The sequence below is a fragment of the Homalodisca vitripennis genome, chromosome 2 (assembly GCF_021130785.1).
Source record: "Homalodisca vitripennis isolate AUS2020 chromosome 2, UT_GWSS_2.1, whole genome shotgun sequence".
Classification (NCBI taxonomy): Eukaryota; Metazoa; Arthropoda; class Insecta; order Hemiptera; family Cicadellidae; genus Homalodisca; species Homalodisca vitripennis.
In genome coordinates, this window is record NC_060208.1 from 22,142,930 (window position 1) to 22,162,271 (window position 19,342).

The window sequence follows — 19,342 nt, forward strand, 5'->3', positions numbered from 1 at the left end:
TTAGCTCCTAGTTCGTAATAGTTCAAGAGATGGTCACTGCACCGCAGCACTGTACAACTTGCGCTAATCTACCCAACAGAATTTGGGAGATTATTCGATCAAGAAATATAAAAAATGAATAAAATAAAATCAGTACTATTTCGTAAATTGTAAAAACGTAAACACGACGGTACTGATGTCTTTTGTTTGTTTGCAGAAATGTTATAATATGCCGAAAACATTGAAGGTCTATCATTCTATAACAATGTCACATTTTACACATACACACATTACAGTTTCAATAACCAAAGTGAGTGTACTTACTCACCAACTTGCTTGTTAAAAAAATTATGGTTGCCTGTAAAGTCGGTTTTACGGGCGAAGATTTTACGTGACAACGTCTTTTTCTCGGTAGAATATTTATTGATATGAATATTATTAAATTGCACAATAGGAACAAGGAATTGAATGAAAATAAGAATTGCACAAATTTTAACTATAGAAATATATTTTGTTTACTAAAACATTGTACATAATTTGAAATTAATTAAAATTTGTTATTGTAAATGGTAAAGTTGAATAAAACATTTACTAAAATTGGAATTTTAAATTCTTGCTAAACACAGTTAAATTCTAACTCCGCGCGTGGTGATTGGTCGGTTTAGTTCGTTTGTTTGGTCGCACTGTTATGACAGGTTAGAGGTTATAATTTGTTACTTTAAATGTTTGACTAGCAATACGCGCTGTTTCTTCTCAATCGACTGAATTACAATTGATTGCAGAGTGATTTAAACTAATAATTTACTTAACACTATCAACATTTGTCAATAGTATGACATAACCTATAAACTCAGTTTCTCAACTTTTGTGTCAATCTAACAATTAATCAATCAATCATAGTTTACGATAATGAAATATCAGTGTACAATTATTTACCTTTATTGTTGTAGTTGTTGTAAATGACGAATCTAAGCACTCCACATTTTCACGAATAAACATAGTTATCTGCTTTATCCCGTGCGGCGGACCCACAGTTATCTGCTTTATCCCGTGCGGATCCCGTGCGGCGGACCCACTGGACGGGCATCGTAACGTTACCGGGCGTTACACTTTTTCATGAGTGACTCCGAGCCGCAACCTAATTTAAGACGTTGTCACGTCAAAATAATTTTCTACATTGGTTTACTACGCACTTCTATACAATTAATCACCACTTAAAACTACCAATTATTGTTAACTTGTTGTCTATGGTTATTAATTATCTTTTTGACGTGACAACGTCTTAAATTAGGTTGCGGCTCGGAGTCACTCATGAAAAAGTGTAACGCCCGGTAACGTTACGATGCCCGTCCAGTGGGTCCGCCGCACGGGATCCGCACGGGATAAAGCAGATAACTGTGGGTCCGCCGCACGGGATAAAGCAGATAACTATGTTTATTCGTGAAAATGTGGAGTGCTTAGATTCGTCATTTACAACAACTACAACAATAAAGGTAAATAATTGTACACTGATATTTCATTATCGTAAACTATGATTGATTGATTAATTGTTAGATTGACACAAAAGTTGAGAAACTGAGTTTATAGGTTATGTCATACTATTGACAAATGTTGATAGTGTTAAGTAAATTATTAGTTTAAATCACTCTGCAATCAATCGTAATTCAGTCGATTGAGAAGAAACAGCGCGTATTGCTAGTCAAACATTTAAAATAACAAATTATAACCTCTAACCTGTCATAACAGTGCGACCAAACAAACGAACTAAACCGACCAATCACCACGCGCGGAGTTAGAATTTAACTGTGTTTAGCACGAATTTAAAATTCCAATTTTAGTAAATGTTTTATTCAACTTTACCATTTACAATAACAAATTTTAATTAATTTCAAATTATGTACAATGTTTTAGTAAACAAAATATATTTCTATAGTTAAAATTTGTGCAATTCTTATTTTCATTCAATTCCTTGTTCCTATTGTGCAATTTAATAATATTCATATCAATAAAATAATATTCTACCGAGAAAAAGACGTTGTCACGTAAAATCTTCGCCCGTAAAACCGACTTTACAGGCAACCATAATGTTTTTTGGTCATTGAATTATGTGATGTTTCTTTTTAAATATTACAGCGTTTTCTATGTTGAATATTCTTCAATATTAACCTATAAAGTAAAAATAATTTAGTTTTGCCTGTATATATAATAACACCATAAAAACCCCCAAAAGAGTTTGAATGTATAATAGTACTATTTTTACAATTTTATATCTTAAAAATTAATCAAAGCAAAACAACTGAAACTGCTCAAATGGTATCAATAATTTGAGCAAAACCACTTAATGAAACATTCAACAGTTGAGTGAATCAGCTGTTTTAAATCGGTTGTTCCCATCATTAGTTTTAATAGACTTTGAGGCAACACCCCTGTATTAACTTTTGATATTTAGTGGACTTTAATTATTCAAGTACAATAAAAATATGTGAAATTTGCGAAGGTAGCATTCCGTGATTAATGGTAGTATAGGGGAAACTTCATAATTCTCTGAAATAAGTAGCAGTAACATTGCAGTGACGTTATGTTTTATTTTACAGAAAGCGTGCAATGAAGCAGGAACATGAAAGTGTAGGCTACATAGTGGACGACCGGTGCTAAGAGCCCATGTCGATAACTCGACCTCACCTGTTGCATTTATACAGTGTAATCAATTGAGATAGCAGAAAATAATAACGATAACTGTTGGTATACTTGTCACCATCAAGTTGAACCACCACGAAAATATGAACTGCTTCGATTCTGCCTTGTGATGTATATTTGTTATGTTTTGTTTGTTTACATTATGAATTTGAATGTTTTAGTAGTGTCTTAACAAAACTAATATTATTACGTTTTAGTACACCGAAACGAATTATCATAACTGAAAACGGATTTTCAGGTGAGCGATTTGTGCTGATTTATTGGCATGTAATTAATTAGTCGATTAGTTGTTATGCGAATATAATAACATACTATTACTGAAAGTTACGAAGTGGTTAATTATAATCACTTATAAAACTAATACATGTGTATCTAGAAAGAAAGTTAATTGTAAACTTAATTGGATTTGATAATTATTTCTCTGTCCAATCTTTAACAGAGAAATATGGCAGAATTTCTTATGAATAGATGTCAATTGTTTAAATTAAAATTTTTATGTAATGATTGAATAGATAAAATTGGAAAGAAGCATCCAATTTAACTGATATTTAGAATGATATGTAATAAAGATCAGCAAATAAGTACTAACTTTAAATAAATAAATTCTTGAAATGTATTTATTTACACATTTTAACACTTAAATTTATGGTACTAAAAATAGCTTATTTCAGTGTTATCAAACTGTGTTGAAATTAAATATCAAAACTAAATGCTTCTAAGAACTTCAACAAAAACTACAAATACTGTACAGCATGATAAGGAATACATAATAAAGAAAAATTAATGATTATTTTTGGGAAAGTTATGTGTAATTTTAAGTTTTTGAATTAAAATGACTTGCTAAGAGTACGCTCATTCTTCCTGTAACATGATGTAGGAACACTTTGCACATATTAAATCTACTCAATACTCTTTGTTTTTTTGTGTACAAGGATATTATGCAATCAATTTACTTCGGTTAATTAAAAAGGCAATGTGTATGTCAATAATGAGCCTATAAGAAACAAGTTGTTAAAATAATTATACGAGATTTGCAGCTTAACTAGTATGCACAGTTATCACATTGTCCCAGAAAATAAAATTGTTAAAACCCAACACGGATATCACCCACAATGTAAACATAAACAATGAAATATTTCTGAACTATATGAAGAAATCTGATTAAAAACCTTATATGTAATCTGAACTCCATAATACATCTCCATCCCTACTTTAAGATAGTTTCCCAACATCTTTAAGTTATGTGATGATTATAGGAAGATCTTATCTTGATGCTTTTTAATAAAATACACTGGACCTTCAAAAGGTGGCTTTCTGGTAAAAAATACAATATTCTAAACCATCATCAGAATCTTTGGAATAAGTGAAGAACGTTGGATGTATGTTAGAACAAAACTCACATCTCTGCACTCCATTTTAATTCAAGGACTTCAGGACTGAATACAATTGAAATCCAGTAGCAATCCTAAAATTCAAATCATCCTTAAAAATCTTTAAGGTAAATAATGGACATGGGCAGAGACCCACTCTATGTTATTTAGTTGATTCAGGATGGAATACACAAACTTGGCCTCCAATTGGAGGTCATCCAGTAAAAAATAAAAAAATTCTAAGTTATCCTTTTTACAGACCTTGAGGTAAGTTGAGAATATTAGAAGAAACAGCATTTCAGCACGCTTATGTTAAATAATCTTTTTAGAGTGGAATACATTTGGTTTCCAAATTGAGATTATCTGGTAAAGAATCATAAAGTTCTAAATTATCCTTGCAATCCTTGGCGTAATTGATAAATATTAAAAAAGAAATGCCAACCCTGTACTCTTATGCTAAGTGACCGCTTCAGTATAAAAACCATCTGACCTCCAAACAAAAAGGTCATGCAGTAAGAAATCATAAAACACTAAATTATCTTTAAAACCATTGAGTTAAGTAACAAACATTAGTAGAAACCACAATTTCTTAACTAAGATGGTAACTAACCTTCGGGGTGGAATATAATTGACCTCCATTCTGAGGTCTTAAGAAAATGTAATATAAAAGAAAAGTGTTAGTAAGAAAATTAACATAAATAATCAAATAAAATATTGTATTTTCACCTACAAAATGCTGTTGTTTCTGTTTAAATTTTAACCAAAAATATGTACGAGTATACGATTTTTTGCAGGACACTTTGTTTATATAGTTTGTAACCATAATAAATATTTGCTTTCACCTTAAAACTGTTAAATTCTTTATAAAATATTAATTTAATGTACTAAAGAAAGCAGTGTTCAAGAGAAACGAGTAATGAAATAAAATCAACTGGGAGGATTTCAAAGAGGAATATTAATATAAAGCACTAGCTCAGGAATATGAGAGGAGGACAAAGAAACACTGGAGAGCATATTGTTGTAGAATCCTCGAATGTGTCGGGAGAAAAGGAAGCCTGTACATGAAATAGAGTTGGGTAATTCTAAGCAATATATGGGTCAACCTCGATTTTTCTCATATTACAATATAATGTTCCAATAGTCAATTAGAAAAGGAAATGACTATAATTTCTTGCCGGAAAGCAGTTATAGGGAGCAGGCAACTCATATTACAATATAATGTTCCAATAGTCAATTAGAAAAGGAAATGACTAGAATTTCTTGCTGGAAAACAGTTATAGGGAGCAGGCAACCGCGAGAATTACCTATTAGTGATCAGGGGCACTGACGTGATCTGGGCTTCAAATTTGGAACTACTCGAGTTAATTTTTTTTCTAAAAGAGCAAGCAGCGCGAAGCGCTGCGCAGCGGGCAAGCATCGTGCGTGATCTTCGTATATACTGAATTGATTCAGGCCAAAGGAATGACACAGATTCCTTTACCAGATTTTTATGGAGATTTTGTATTGGGCGGATTATATTGGTTTACTTTGCTTTCCAGCATGTAATTATGTGTTTAAAATTGTTTTACATACATTACCTACATTATATTGTAATATGTAATAACAATTTATCAGAAATTTTTAATAAAAAAAGGATCACGCACGATGCCTGCCCGCTGCGCAGCGCTTCGCGCTGCTTGCTCTTTTAGAAAAAAAAATTAACTCGAGTAATTCCAAATTTGAAGCCCAGATCACGTCAGTGCCCCTGATCACTAATAGGTAACTCTAAGCAATATATGACCGTCTGGCGGTTGCCTGCTCCCTATAACTGCTTTCCGGCAAGAAATTCTAGTCATTTCCTTTTCTAATTGACTATTGGAACATTATATTGTAATATGAGAAAAATCGAGGTTGACCCATATATTGCTTAGAATTACCTAGAGTTGTAGGATCAATGATCATGTAGACCCTGGTAAAGTGTTACAGATGTGGAAATGTGTAAGCAACACAATACTAAGTAGTGGTGATTAACACAGTTTTAAAAAAATACATGAAGGAAAAACAACAAAGAGATGGTATAACCTGTATAAACTAAAAGAAACATTTTTTGCAGACTTAAATCACAGTACAAAATGAAGAAAATTCTCAGTATGTCAGAGAACTATTGAGAGGCAACACGAAACAATTGACTCTGGAATTTAGGTAACGGAAACAAAGTTGTGAAAACTGAAGTTTGAAGAGAAGATTAAAAGAAGGAATAGTTAAAAAAACCGTTGATCCTGAGTGATAAAGACATGGAGGGAAGTAGAGAGATATATTAGCTACAATAATAGTGAAAAAAGTAACAATGTATCGTAGAAAGAAGCCTGGGGCTTAAAGTTTCAACTTGTGCTGCATATGTAGATGGAACAAAGGTTCTGGCCATAAATCTCACCCCTTTAGTGTATCATCATTTTGTGTATGAATGCTATAGTTGGCAAATAGATTGTACCTTTCTTCAGGTAATGAGGGCAAATAAATTTTCAGTGTCTTTTTTAAAAAATGGAGAAATTTCTTAAATTGAACAATCATCAATAATGTATTTGAATACACAAATATTTCCATTCTGTTTTCTTGCCACACTTAGTTTCATTCAACTTGCATTCAAATACCTCTTTATTTAATTAATGCTAGCTCATGAAGATTTGTAAAGTTCTTTGGTTTTATTATAATTTTTTAAATAAAACAAGCTAATATTGATATTTTTACTTTTGTAAACTAAGAAGACCATTGATAAAAAGTCTGTAAAACATGTATACCCTAGAACCTTTGTATCATAATAATTTATGATAATCTATTAATAATAAATCAGCTTTTATATAGTTCTTTTAAAGATCTATTTGTAACATTATAAGACTAAAACATTTAAAATAACAATATCTGCCTATTTGAAACTCAGCAGAGAAATGTGATCCTGAAATATATACACAGTATCCATACAGAGTCACAGTTGTGCTTTCATAAGTTCTTCACTTAAAGTAGTCTTTGATTGTCAGACATTAGAAATAATTTTGTAGTTTTTTCAGTATGTAATTTGCAGTAATTGTGCAGTAGTATTAGTTTATTTTAAATATAAAAACTGCTAAAATTTAAATAAATATAATTCATGCTTTAATTATAATTTGTAGATTTTTAACTTCACAAACAGTATTTAATTAATTATTTCAATTGTTTGGAAATAATTTTTAATCTTAATTATACAAATATACGTAATTCACAAGAAAGTTTTGTAAACTGTAAGTGTTGATTTTACTGTATTGATTGTACAGTGGGCAGGTGGTAGTTATTGTTTCACATGGTTGGGCCCATCCCACCTGCTATTGATTGAGAGGTAGCTGTACTACGGTTGCCGCGGCAACACAACCAACATGGCCGCTGATATGTAAATGTGGTGTAGTGTCAGTGTGGCGACGGTGGCGAAGACGACCACGGCTAGACTGAGGAATGCTTGTTCACAACGATGAACCGATATATCACCCTCAATCAGCTGGGAGACGGCACCTATGGCTCGGTGGTCCTCGGCCAACGCATTGACACGGGCGAGAAGGTGGCCATCAAAAGGTGAGATAGGTTAGGAGAAACGCTTTTTCAAATTTTCTCTGACAGTGCACATGAAGTGTATCGTGGCTAGGTCTAAGGCTCAGGGAAACATGTTTATATATTGTATGGTCCTGAAATGTTAGGCAACAACATACTAAAATTTTGCATTGAACTGGTTTTTTTTGAGGTGGTTGGGTGAGAAGATAATATTTTTTTTAGTGTTTTGCAGGTATTTTTGAAAATATTAATCAAAAAATCAGGTCTAAGGTAAATTAAATTTTCTTACTGAACTGTGATAGAGAAAAAAGATAATATTGTTATAGATAATTTTTTTATTCATTTGGCTTTTTAAAACCCTTATGATTTGATTTTGAATATTGAATAAAAAAATATTTGTGCATTAAGACATAATGTTTTAAAACAATCTTGGCTAAATACAAAATCAAAGTTGTTATAAGAATTTAAAAATAACAGTAGGTTTTATTTTTAAATTGTATATTCTTAACTATTATGCAATAAGCAAGTCACAAATAAATAAATTGATTCAAAATATACATACATACACACACAAATGTATGATAAAACTCTATTGTTTTATTAAGCATGAAAAGCAAGCAATATGTAAAAAAAAATACCAAAATTGTATTTCTGATAAACTGAGGAGTTGTGATCAAATAAATTTATAATTGTGTTAAGATTCAATTATATCTTCATCTTCTTTTTGCCAGATAATCCCTATTCATCCCAAGATTCAAGATTCTTTATTTGTCTTTAAACATATATAAATGCAATTGACATCTTCAGAATATTCATATAACTAGCCAATACCAAATTCCTTAATTTCTTGTATACAAAATTATTCAATAAGCCTATAATAAAATAAATAAATAATTAAAACGTAATGTACTACTACAATAAATAAGTTCATAACATAACAACAATAAATAGAATATATAAGAAGTAATAACTGGAGAATAAAACAAATAACAACTCAACAAATTTGTAACGGTGGCGTCAAGATTGAAACAGGACAAATGCTCATCAAAAGGTTTTGTCCAATGAGAAATAATAAATAAACTTTAAAAGAAACAAGAAAGATAAAAACAGTAGACTAAAATTTTATTTCACTAGTGTCACAGGACAAATACTCATCATTTGAATAAATGGCTTTGTCCTTCAACCAACTACTAATAGAAGTTTTAAACTTGACAATACTAACTCTTCATGCATTATCAGGCAAGTTGTTGAAAAGTTTAATTTCCATGCATAAATGACTTTTCTTAGTTTTTTCTAGCCTAAAATTTACCATATCTAGCTTGCCTTTGTTCCTTGTATTATAATTATGTATATTTTGTCTGAGCTGATATGTTTCTAAATTTTCTTTACACTTTAATAAACATGAATATATATACATACTTGGCAGAGTCATAATTTGCAATTCTTTGAAAAGGGGCTTGCAAGAAGTTCTGTCAGGTAAACCTTTAATAACTCTTAGCTCCTTTTTTTGCAATATAAAAGCTTTTTGAGCAGCGCTACTATTTCCCCATAACAAAATTCCATACATTAAAAGTGAATTAAAGAAGGCATAATAGGCTGTCATGAGCATATCCATGCTAACACAGAATCTTAATTTTCTAAGTAAGTAGATGACTCTTGCCAATTTTTTACACATCATTTGCACATGTACATCCCAGCTTAGCTTACTATCCAAATATTATTCCTAAAAGTTTTACAGGGTTAAAATTTAAATCATCATAATTATTATTATCAAGAGAGAAACATATATTCTCTGTTTTATCACGGTTTACAACTAGAGAATTAGATCTGAACCATTCATTTGCATCATCTAGCAGCCTCCTACGATTTATCAATAGCTGGTCTATTTTTTCATTGCTACTCACTAGGGTGGTGTCATCAGCATATAGTACAGAAAAACATGGTATATTGTGTGCAAAGTCATTCACAGCCACTACAAACAGAAAAGGCCCTAACACTGAACCTTGTGGTACCCCTATTGTAACATTTTTAAGATCCGATTTGTCTCTACCTTGTACTACCATTTGTTTTCTACCATTGAGATATGATGAAAAGAGCTTCAATTCCTCACCTTTTATACCGTAACCTTCTAGTTTTTTTAAGAGTAATTTATGTGGAATACAATCAAAAGCTTTAGATAAATCTATCAAGGTAGCTGAACAAATCATTTTATTTTCAAAGCCAAACAAAGCCCACCAGTAAACTTAGACATTGCATATGTTTGCTGGAAACCAAATCTCAGTCTCATATCTTCACAGCATCAATTGTTTATTCATTGAGGGGCCAGTAAGTCTGTTAGCATGTACCATTTATCCCATTTTCCTTGTTCATAAGTGCACTTTCCATTAAACATGAAAGTAGCAAGTGACAACAATTTCATCTTCAGAGAGTGTGTTGTATTGGTGATCCAATTGTTAGTATTTATAAAGCTTAATAATGTATATTATATGCAAATGTTGAGTTCAGCCCAATTTCACCTTCCGCTTAGTGCAGCGTCTGAGATCTGACACTGTTACATACTTGACTCAAGGAATCTAGAGTCAATGTCCTTCTGAAGAGATCTAAAAATTCAGTGACGAACAAGCTCAAAATGAAATCTTTCCATTTGTTTCGTCAGATTAGATATTCTCATTGTCTCATAAGGTGCACTACGATGTTTTAGACACAATCCCAAAGCGCGGCGGAGCAACCGAGTTTTCTACACATAACGTAGCTATGGTTGGACGCGTTGATTCTACGCAAATGTACTGATTTCAGATGCTTCACTAAGCGGAAGATAAAATGGAGCTAAATTCAACATTCGCATTGAATCTACCCTTTTCACCTTAGCTATGTTATATTATATGCTTGATTTTTCCCCAATGACTGTGATATTTGTTTTCAAAGGATTAATGATAAGACAAAGATATTTCTCAAGGAAATTTGTAAGAAGGTAATAACACTGTATTTTTAAGTCATTTATTATTGACAATTTATTTGAAAAGATTAGAGGGTTGTTATGGACCTTTGCCATTGTTAAGTGTTACATAATAATTGGAACACGATGTATCAAGAACTTCTCTTGCCTGTAGGTGACAAAAACGTAGAACATAAGATTAAACATACAGAAAGTTTAACAAAAAATGAACATAGCACTGAATTAGTGCTGTATGTAAACAATTATTTCAGAGAGGGTTGGCATATGGTATGTTTGGTTGTACCCCAAAAGTAGGAGATGTTCAGCCTATCTCTTTAAAAAAATTATCTCCTAAGACTCATAAATTATGTTTATTAGAGCTTTGTTTTAACACAACTATAGTATAAATTCTTGAAGGATTCTACAACATCAGTGTTATTGCCGAGAGAAAAGTGTTAGATGATGCATGATAACCACATTTCCGCATATTATGATACGTAATTGAACCAATGATATCAGCATGCTTAAATACCTAAAATATTTTACTGTTAACCAAATCATTATTTTACTATTTACTCACATTCAAGTTTTGAGTAGAGTAGATTTTGAACTAAATTAATTGAGTTGAAATGGTCACATATCAGGAATTCTGATGGCCGAGTAGTCTAAGACTTCAGACTTTGGGCCTGAGTTACAGATAGCGCAGGTCCGAATCCTGTCTGTGACTGTTGCACTTTTTATCAGTACCAACGGTTTCGTATCGTACCGACTCTCCTCCTTATTCCTTATTGATAAGATGCTCACTAGAGGATATACTTTGGCCAAATAGTAACCTTTGGTTTAAGTTTTATAAAAAATAATCCATTGTAAACGGATTTCAGTTTTGAATAGAAAAACACATATGAAATATTTATTAATATTTGTGTTTCAGTTTCATTTTGGGAGGAGGGTTTTGAGCTACTTGGGTACTCTCTTATAGTTGAATTACCAAAGCTTTTTCACAAAAGAATTTCACTAAAACAACAGAAAAATTGTTGTTTTGAAGGTCGTCAACACCATTACTGATGGTCGGTGCTAAATAAGACAAATTGTTTGTCTTATCTTACTGTAGAACATCATGATTTGAGTTATTGATAACTGAAGAAAACTTGTAAGTGTTCATGACTAAGACTTTTTAGACTTGATTTTTTTATAAGTGAGAAATTAACTCTTTGTTAACATTATACATTCACACAATATTTAACTGTTGTTATACACAAGAATGTAGCCAGGACGAAATTTTTGGGAGTCCAGACAACTAATATTTTTCCATAGTGAACAGACAGTAAGACCCATTTTGTCCATTAAAAAGCTCTTGACCCATTTCTTTGTTGAGAACGATCTTTAAGCAGTACATGTCATTAATACTGTATTATTTAAATAGTAGTAATCTTTTACTAAAAATTTTAAAAATAATTGAAAATTTGGGGAGGGTCTGGACCCCTTGGACCCCCTCGTTTGCTACGTCCTTGGTTATACACTATTATAACTCATATCTGCCTGTAGAGTATTACTATTATGATGACTAAAGACTGTAGTATACCACACAGAGTTATCCACTGAGATAATGTGAGTTAATATTGGGCTACAATATTATGTGTCTATTAGTTCAATGCAATATTAATACTACTAATTAATAAAACATTATACTTGTACCGGACCTAAATATATGATTAGCATTTGCATCTAGTTTGTTAACGTAATTGTTGAACTTAGAAACCTTGAAACTGAAAATTGTGTACTAGGAAGTAAAATGGTTTCAAAATAGTGATACAATCTCAAAAGTTTGTGTTTTTCAAAATTATGAATACATATTATTAGAAGTATCATATATTCCAATCAAGTCAAAAATTGGTCTTAAACTTGAAACAAATGAATGGCAGCTATCAAAATGCATGATCATATTATACAATTTGGCAATAGCACCTTTGATCATTAAAAAAAATTATGAATGATTTTTTAAAGGACTTCAGAAGAAAACAAGATTTTGAGCAAAATTAGTGTGTGAATTAAACTCATAACTAATAACATGACAAAAACTATTGTGTCATTACTGTAAAACTGAAAACAATAATAAATGACTACACAGTTAATTGGTTAAAAATAAATTGCTTTTCATTTAACTACCCAAACATATTCATTACTACATAATTCGTTGTAATTAGATAGTAAAAAATTGAGAAACTCCAATCTGACTGCTATTTTACAACTGCATGCAATTTACGTTGGATTCATGTTCACTTCAACTGTTAAAATGTATTTACATGGTTATTTATTCACACTAGGAATAAACAGGTCCATACTATCTAAGGACCCAACAGAACATAACAAACGTTTCTACAGTTCCTCAGAACATGTCCTAAGGTATAATTTAATGTTACTACTGAACTGTGATAGAGAGAAAAAAATATTGTTATAAAAAAATAATTTTTTATTCATATAACTTTAAAAAAACCATATGATTTGATTTTGAATATTGAGCACAAAAATGATTATGCATTAAGACAATGTTTTAAGATAATCTTTGCTAAATACACGATAAAAGTTGTTATAAGAGTTTAAAAATAACAGAAGTTTAATAAACATTGTATAATTCACTTAGTCAGTATATTCATACTGACTAAGTCTTCCTGGAATAATATCTTTTGTAAAGACAACCGTTAAGAATATTTATTTAAATATTGTAATATTTTTGCTTGTTTAATCTACCACTCCTAATTTGCAGTTTGTAATTTAATTGCTTACTTAGATATAAAATATTTAATAAAAGGCACATGCAGAGGCAGATGGATAACTTAGCACTTTAGGAGATACTGTACCTTTTTCTGTTTTTCATCTTCAATCAGTTATGAAATGTATTCACAAATTTTTAATCAACCATTAACATTATGATAAAATAATGTAATACACAAAAAATTTTGTCTAATAATAATGTTTAGAACCGGTTAAGAAAGACGGTTACCTTAAAATTTAAATGACAATCAACGAGTTTATAACTCAATTTATAACAAAGATCGAGTTTCACTTTGCATACATAAACTTTTTGTGCAGTCAGATTGGTCATTTGATCAATAAAACTGTGTACTATTTCTTTACAAAGTATTACAGTTCAAAATTTATTTGGTTAATATTTTAACTTTTGATTTATAGTAGTTTTTACTTTACTTCACATTCATCTTCAAAGTACATTTCTTTATATGTATTCATTTTTGTATTTCGATATTGGCCTCATAATAATTTTTAATTGATGATAAAGTATTCCCTTCTCTTAGATTTTTCCTAGTTTTGTTCCAATACATAATAAATTAGTATTCATTTTTTGTTATTTTCTTTTTAATTTTAAAAATATAGTATTGATGAAGACTGGCGAACTCTGTTCCCTGCTCACAGACACAGACTGATACTCACTTTACCCATGTATAGAGTAATACAAAAACATGATTTTTTGCTTATTTTTTTCTTTTACATAAAAGTCTTTTTGTGATGGAGAAAATTTATATTCAACAAAATTCAATAACATCAACAATAATATGTTACTTTGTGAGAACTTACTTTTTTTGACACCATAAAAATAAACATGTGTCTAAATAATTAATTATGTGTTTGGAAAAATCCATCTATTTTTTATGCGTTTGCAAACTTTAAGGACAATATCATGAATGTGTGACTTAGAAATTAAGTTTGTGTATTTCATTTTAATGCATTTCCACAATTTTTTATGTTGTAATACAGTAGTTTTAAATAAAAACTAAATTTAGTTGTAATCTGGTGAAAGTGTATACTGAGACTGGTGTGTGAAGTTTTAGGTTTATACATTTTTTAGTTTAGATATTTTTACATGAATATAGCAGTAGTTATCAAGAATTTGACAAATAAATTGAAAAAATATACTAACAATTTTAATTACATACATATGGTACAATTGCTGGTACCAACTAAAATTTAAAATAGTAAAATATAACTTATTTGTTAGCCAAAAAAAACCAGTCAGAGAATAACAAAAACAGAAATTAGGCAATATTGTTTTTTGTAATAGTTGTCATAGTTTTTTCTATAATTTCAATTATAAATTCATAGTAACTGAATGAACTTTTCCAAATTGTACATAATTTTAAATTGTGATTTAATATAATATCATGTGGCTTACAAAGTCCTGCAACTACTATAAAAGGACACCAGTCATTATACAGGGTTAATAAAATGTCTGACTTTTTATTAACCCTGTATATAGTGAGTGATGTTTGAATAAAAGTGTGTTTAAAAAAAATTGTATAAATATATAAAATGAATACCATTTTTGTCTATTGTAATTATTTTTTTATGTCAAGGATTATTTTCAAACTAAGTGGTTATCAAACCGTTTTTTGGAGGAAAACTCTTTAAACTCTTGAAATTACATTTGTTAAAGTTGCCATCATAACACAATAATATACTTCTGTATGTATACTTTGGAATACGTTGAACCAGAAAGGGTTCATTTACCGCTATTGTAACCCGGAACAACGGATGTGGAATGTTATTAATCCTGTGTGGGCGTTCTTGCATTATTCATAAGGGTTGCATGACTCAGATCTGGGAGATAACGTGTCCTGCTCCTTGAACAACACCATGAAACTGTATTAAAAGGATTGGCTGGATCGTCATGACATCTTTTATTTTAATGCTCGTTTCCGGTTCCTGTTTCACTCAATAACTACCATCAGAAATTGCTTGCATGCTGTTTCTTCTTTTTATTCCCATAATGTTAGGTTTATTGCTTTGTGTTGGTTTTTGCTAGTGTATGTAGAAAAAGCAATAATCTATGCATGAATAACAATGCATAACGCTACCAACTAATAATTTTAAAGTACATTTTTTCTCTACAATATTTTTATGTCTTGCAGTATTGTCTATTTTGATTGTGCTTTCTCTATAAAATATTTGCAAATTTTAAACTCTGATCACTTTTCAGAATTTGTGATTTTGGACTAGGAGAGACAAAACATGTAACAATGAATCAAGTATAGTTGGTTTACTAATTATTTATTGTATATCTTTGGGTTTTCTGTCACTTTTTTTAAGAAATAAAATAAAACTACCAGGTATGAATAAGAATCTAATTAACACAAATTTTGTGGGTTAACTGCTGGATGAGAGGTTTTAGTATAATACTGAAGTTGAAATAAAATTTATTAATCCTTGTCTTTTATATAACGTTATTTATATAATAAAACATTTTCTTAAATTTTTTTATAACTTTAAATATCTATTGAGTAGGTTTAAACAACTTCTTAACATTTTTATTCAATTTCTAGTATTAATAGAAATATATATATATATATATATATATATATATATATACACATGAATGTTTATCTGTATGTTCTTTATAGACTCAGAAACTATTTCACCGATCATTATGAACATTTTTATGTATATTATGTATTTTTCTACGTAGAAGGTTTATATGGCGATTGATGTAACTCAGCACCAGACAGTGCTGCAAAATATAAAAGTTATCAAAGTGCCTGCACATTATAAATTGCAATTATGAGACAGTTCATATATTAAATAGCCAAACACTATTTGAAGGTGCTAAGTCATGATGAATATTTGTCTTTAAAATAAATTTCTGGTTGAACTTAAAGCTTGAGCGTTAGACCACTTTATAATAAAGTACATGTACGTGTACAATGGCTATAAACATACACTTTTGACAGATATTTTGATTGTGGCAAGGTAAACTCTACATCGCATTGGAATAATTCACTTGAACCAGAAGTGCACATACACGGGCAAAGTTTATGAAAAGCTTACCATACAATTTTATTATTTGCCGCCAAATACTATACATGTATAATAAATGTCTCTCCAACAGGAGTTTATGTAGGTATGTGAAGAGAAGTTAAAGGTACAAATTTTTCTCATTCATGTGTAGGGGACAATTTCGGGGTTAGATCCACTCTCTTGAAGTTCAAGTTGATTGAAATTGAACTCAAGACACTAGATTATCTTTTGTGCCCATTAACTAAAGTCAATGTATAACTTGGTAATAGTGAACATTAATAATACATTTTACTGTATGGAAAATGTATTGTGAAACCCTACCCCCACCCTAAAGACATTCTGTACCTCTACTTTTAACATTATTTATTATTCTAGTCCCTAATGCTTATGTATTATTTATAATCCCTTGATCACTGTATTATTTATAATGTTTAGACCCAGTCTCAGCTTGTGTTTGGAGCACTAGTAATTAACAATATACAACCATGTATGAATTGTATTGACTTGTCAATGCAATTATTTGTTAAAAATTACCAATAAATATTTTATCTTATCTACTTCTCTAGGATTAGTTGCTGTATCTACTCCATGATTGTATTTTTTATACATGCACACTACACATGTTCTGAACAGTAGTTTTTAGGCAATACTTTCAGAACTTAAGACCAATAAACATGCAAATGTTCTTATAAGTAATTATTACTTACTTTTAAATGGTAAAAATGGAATAATGTGTGGTGGGTAATATATACAGTAATTATGCCAAACTACTGCTGCAAATAAAATATTGTATTTGAAAATTATTTTTATACTCAAAGATATTGTTTTTTAATTGATTTACTGAAAATATTCGTTGTTTTTTTTTTCAGAATGAAAAGAAAATACAAGTCTTGGGAAGAGGCTATGAACCTCCGGGAGGTGAAGGTAGGTCCAATATTTTTATAAACATATAAAATCTGTGTTACGTCCAGTAGCGTAGCCAGAAATTTACGTTCGGTGGGGGGGGGTCCGAAAATTTGGGTCCGAAAACGGGGGAGGGGGGACGTTTTGTGTGTTATTTGCCAATGTAAAAGGTAAATACCAAAAAATTTGGAGCTTTAGTAACTACGCCTTATAGAAAATGGAAAGATGTAATAGGCAAATTCAACTCTCACAGCAACTCTAGTACCACCAAATTTTCTTATATAGCTACAGAAAAACTTTACGAAGTTCAATTCTGGCCGAATAGAAGGCACCAAAGTGATGTTGGATTCACTGGATAAGAAAGAAAAAAGAACAAAAACAGAGCTTCACTCAAGCGTATAATTGACACAACTATATTCTTGTGGAGAAAATGAAATACCCCTTCAGGGACATTGGGCCACTGACGGCCGAAAACCCTTCAGAAAAGGAGGGCAATTTTCGAGTGTTGCTCGGGTAAACCTACAGATCAAACTAACGGTCGGAAAATGCACCGGAAAACTCTACTGATTAGAAGTTCGGCTACTTTGGAATTCACTGATTGAGGTATTTATGAATGAGTTATAATGACGAATTTTTTGTATCATTACAGTGTAGACAAGTATATAATTATCGGAAAAAAAAATCAATTTCGGTCGGAAATAAAATACACCTGAAAAACTCTAATGATTAGAACTTCAACTACTTCGGACTTCAGTTATTGAGGTAAACGTGGTATTTTTTTATTGAGTTAGGACGACGACTTTTTGTTATCATTAAACTGTACTCGACCTGTATAATTATCGAGAAAAAAATCACTTTCGGTCGGTAAATACCGAAGAAAAGCTCTCTAACAGATTCAAGTTTTGAATGATTTTGGATTTCACTGGTTGAGTGGTTGAGGTAAAGTGGTACTTATAATTATGTTAGGACATTGATTTTAGGTATATTAATCCAACGCCGATTAATAAATATATAATTATCGAGAAAAAAACTAAAATAATCACTTCCGATCGGAATATATTAAGGAAAATGAAATAATACCTCAGTCAGTGAAATCCAAAGTAGTCTGAACTTCTTATCAGTAGAGTTTTTTTCCGGTGTATTATCCAACCGGAAGTGATTTTTTTTTTTCAATTTTTTTTCTTCGATAATTATATAGATATTAGTCGGCGTTCAATTGATACCTAAAATCAATGTTTCTAAACATAATTCTAAGTACCACTTTTATCTCAATGACTCAACCCAGTGAAATCCAAAATTCTCAAAAATCTGAATCAGTAGAGCTTTTTTTCCTCGGTATTTTCCGACCGGAAAGTGATTTTATTGTTTTGTTACTACTCGATATTTATATATATATAAATATTAGTCGACGTTGAATTAATACCTAAAATAAACGTCCTAACATAATTACAAGTAACACTTTTACCTCAACCAATGAAATTCAAAATTGTCAAAACTTGAATCTGTAGAGGACCCTTTTCTTCGGCATTTACCAACCGGAAGTGATTTTTTTCTCGATAATTATATAGGTACATTGTACAGTTTAATGATAACAAAAATCGTCGTCCTAACTCAGTCGAAAACACCACATTTACCTCAATCACTGAAGTCCAAATTAGTTGAAGTTCTAATCTGTAGAGTTTTTCAAGTGTATTTTCCAACCGAAAGTGATTTTTTATAATTTTTTCGATAATTATATACACGTCTACAGTTTAATGACACCTAAAATCAACGTCGTAACTTAACTCTAAGCAGTCATTTTAAGTCCTCAAGACGAATTTGAACGAAGTGGTCGCTAATTTAAAGTGTTCGCCGTGTTTACGGTCCAGGTTACTTTGCGACGTCACGTGACCCGCGGCCCTATAGAAATACTGTGATTACACTACATTATCCGAAAGGCTGAGCCCTAAGTATCGTTTGATACTCTATGATTTAAACGAAAGGACAATTTATATTTTTTAACAACGGTCACTTTAATCAATTTAAATTAATCAATTTAATGTTTGTAGACAAGAGTAATGATAACTCTCCTTTTTTCTCCTGCTCCATGCTTTATTTT

At 30.8% G+C, this 19,342-nt stretch overlaps 1 protein-coding gene across 4 annotated transcripts in view; it reads left to right on the top strand.

The window, feature by feature from the left end:
* The first annotated feature begins 2,713 nt into the window (after positions 1-2,713).
* The window catches only part of LOC124353671 (serine/threonine-protein kinase MAK), a 50,244-nt gene continuing 33,615 nt past the window's right edge, over positions 2,714-19,342 (top strand). The window contains exons 1-3 of one of the 4 annotated variants that reach the window (XM_046803624.1): positions 2,714-2,914; positions 7,462-7,625; positions 17,211-17,265. In XM_046803624.1, coding sequence (XP_046659580.1) covers positions 7,525-7,625; positions 17,211-17,265 — 156 coding nt within the window. In that variant the 5' untranslated portion in view covers positions 2,714-2,914; positions 7,462-7,524. Of the gene's footprint in view, positions 2,915-7,333; positions 7,626-17,210; positions 17,266-19,342 lie in introns of all 4 variants that reach the window. The other 3 variants (XM_046803623.1, XM_046803622.1, XM_046803625.1) reach the window with 3 other exon arrangements.